The following is a 754-nucleotide window of genomic DNA, read 5'->3' on the forward strand; positions in this document are numbered from 1 at the left end:
CAGCAGCGGAGCCGGCCCTGCTGCAGGACGGCCACGCGGTCACTCAGCGCCTCCGCCTCGTCCAGGTGGTGGGTGGTGAGGATGATGGTTCGACCTGCGTCCAAGAAGGCGGCATCAGAGCCGGCCTGACACAGGCAGCGGGGAGCGGGCAATGCCACGATGCCCACCCTGTCTAACCAGAGAGAAGCAGCCCGGAGAAGGGATGGCGCGGCCCTGACCCTTCCCCTGCAGGCCTCAGGGTCGGGACCAGCTCCCAGATCCTCCCTCTCAGAACTCAGGGCTGGGACGGGCCCAGCGGGAGAAGCAGGCTGAGCACAGGGCCCTGTGTCCCCGCCGTCTCTAGGCCCGGAGCACTGTGAGAACAGAGGAGACGTTTTATAAAGAGGAGAGGAAGCCGGGCGCCCGTCACCCCACGCATCCTCAGGCAACAGGCTGGTGGGCACTGGAGGAGAAATCTCCTCCGTGAAGCAGCTGTTGTGTAAGAAAATGGACGGCGCCGTGTGAGGCTGGAGGGGTGTCCTTCAGACCAGGGACCATGCGCGTGTGAGAGGATGGGAGCCGGACAGATGGTGCTCTGGGAGGCGGGCGGGGCAGCCGGTGAGCAGGCAGGGGAGGTGAGGACAGGAGGGGAGGCCAGAAGCACCAACCTGCAGACGGGGCCAACTACCAACCGCCCTCTGCACACAGTCCCTGCGCTGGCATCGGGGCGGGGTGGGCTCTGTGGTCCCTGCGCTGGCATCGGGGCGGGGTGGGC

At 67.0% G+C, this 754-nt stretch overlaps 1 protein-coding gene across 1 annotated transcript in view; it reads right to left on the minus strand.

The window, feature by feature from the left end:
• The window catches only part of ABCA13 (ATP-binding cassette, sub-family A (ABC1), member 13), a 132,498-nt gene that overhangs the window by 53,334 nt on the left and 78,410 nt on the right, over positions 1 to 754 (minus strand). The window contains exons 32-33 of the mRNA XM_014530520.1: positions 410 to 471; positions 3 to 172 (exon numbers count right to left, since the gene is read on the minus strand). Coding sequence (XP_014386006.1) covers positions 3 to 172; positions 410 to 471 — 232 coding nt within the window. The remainder of the gene's footprint in view (positions 1 to 2; positions 173 to 409; positions 472 to 754) is intronic.

The sequence above is a fragment of the Myotis brandtii genome, unplaced genomic scaffold, assembly GCF_000412655.1.
Source record: "Myotis brandtii unplaced genomic scaffold, ASM41265v1 scaffold743, whole genome shotgun sequence".
NCBI lineage: Eukaryota > Metazoa > Chordata > Mammalia > Chiroptera > Vespertilionidae > Myotis > Myotis brandtii.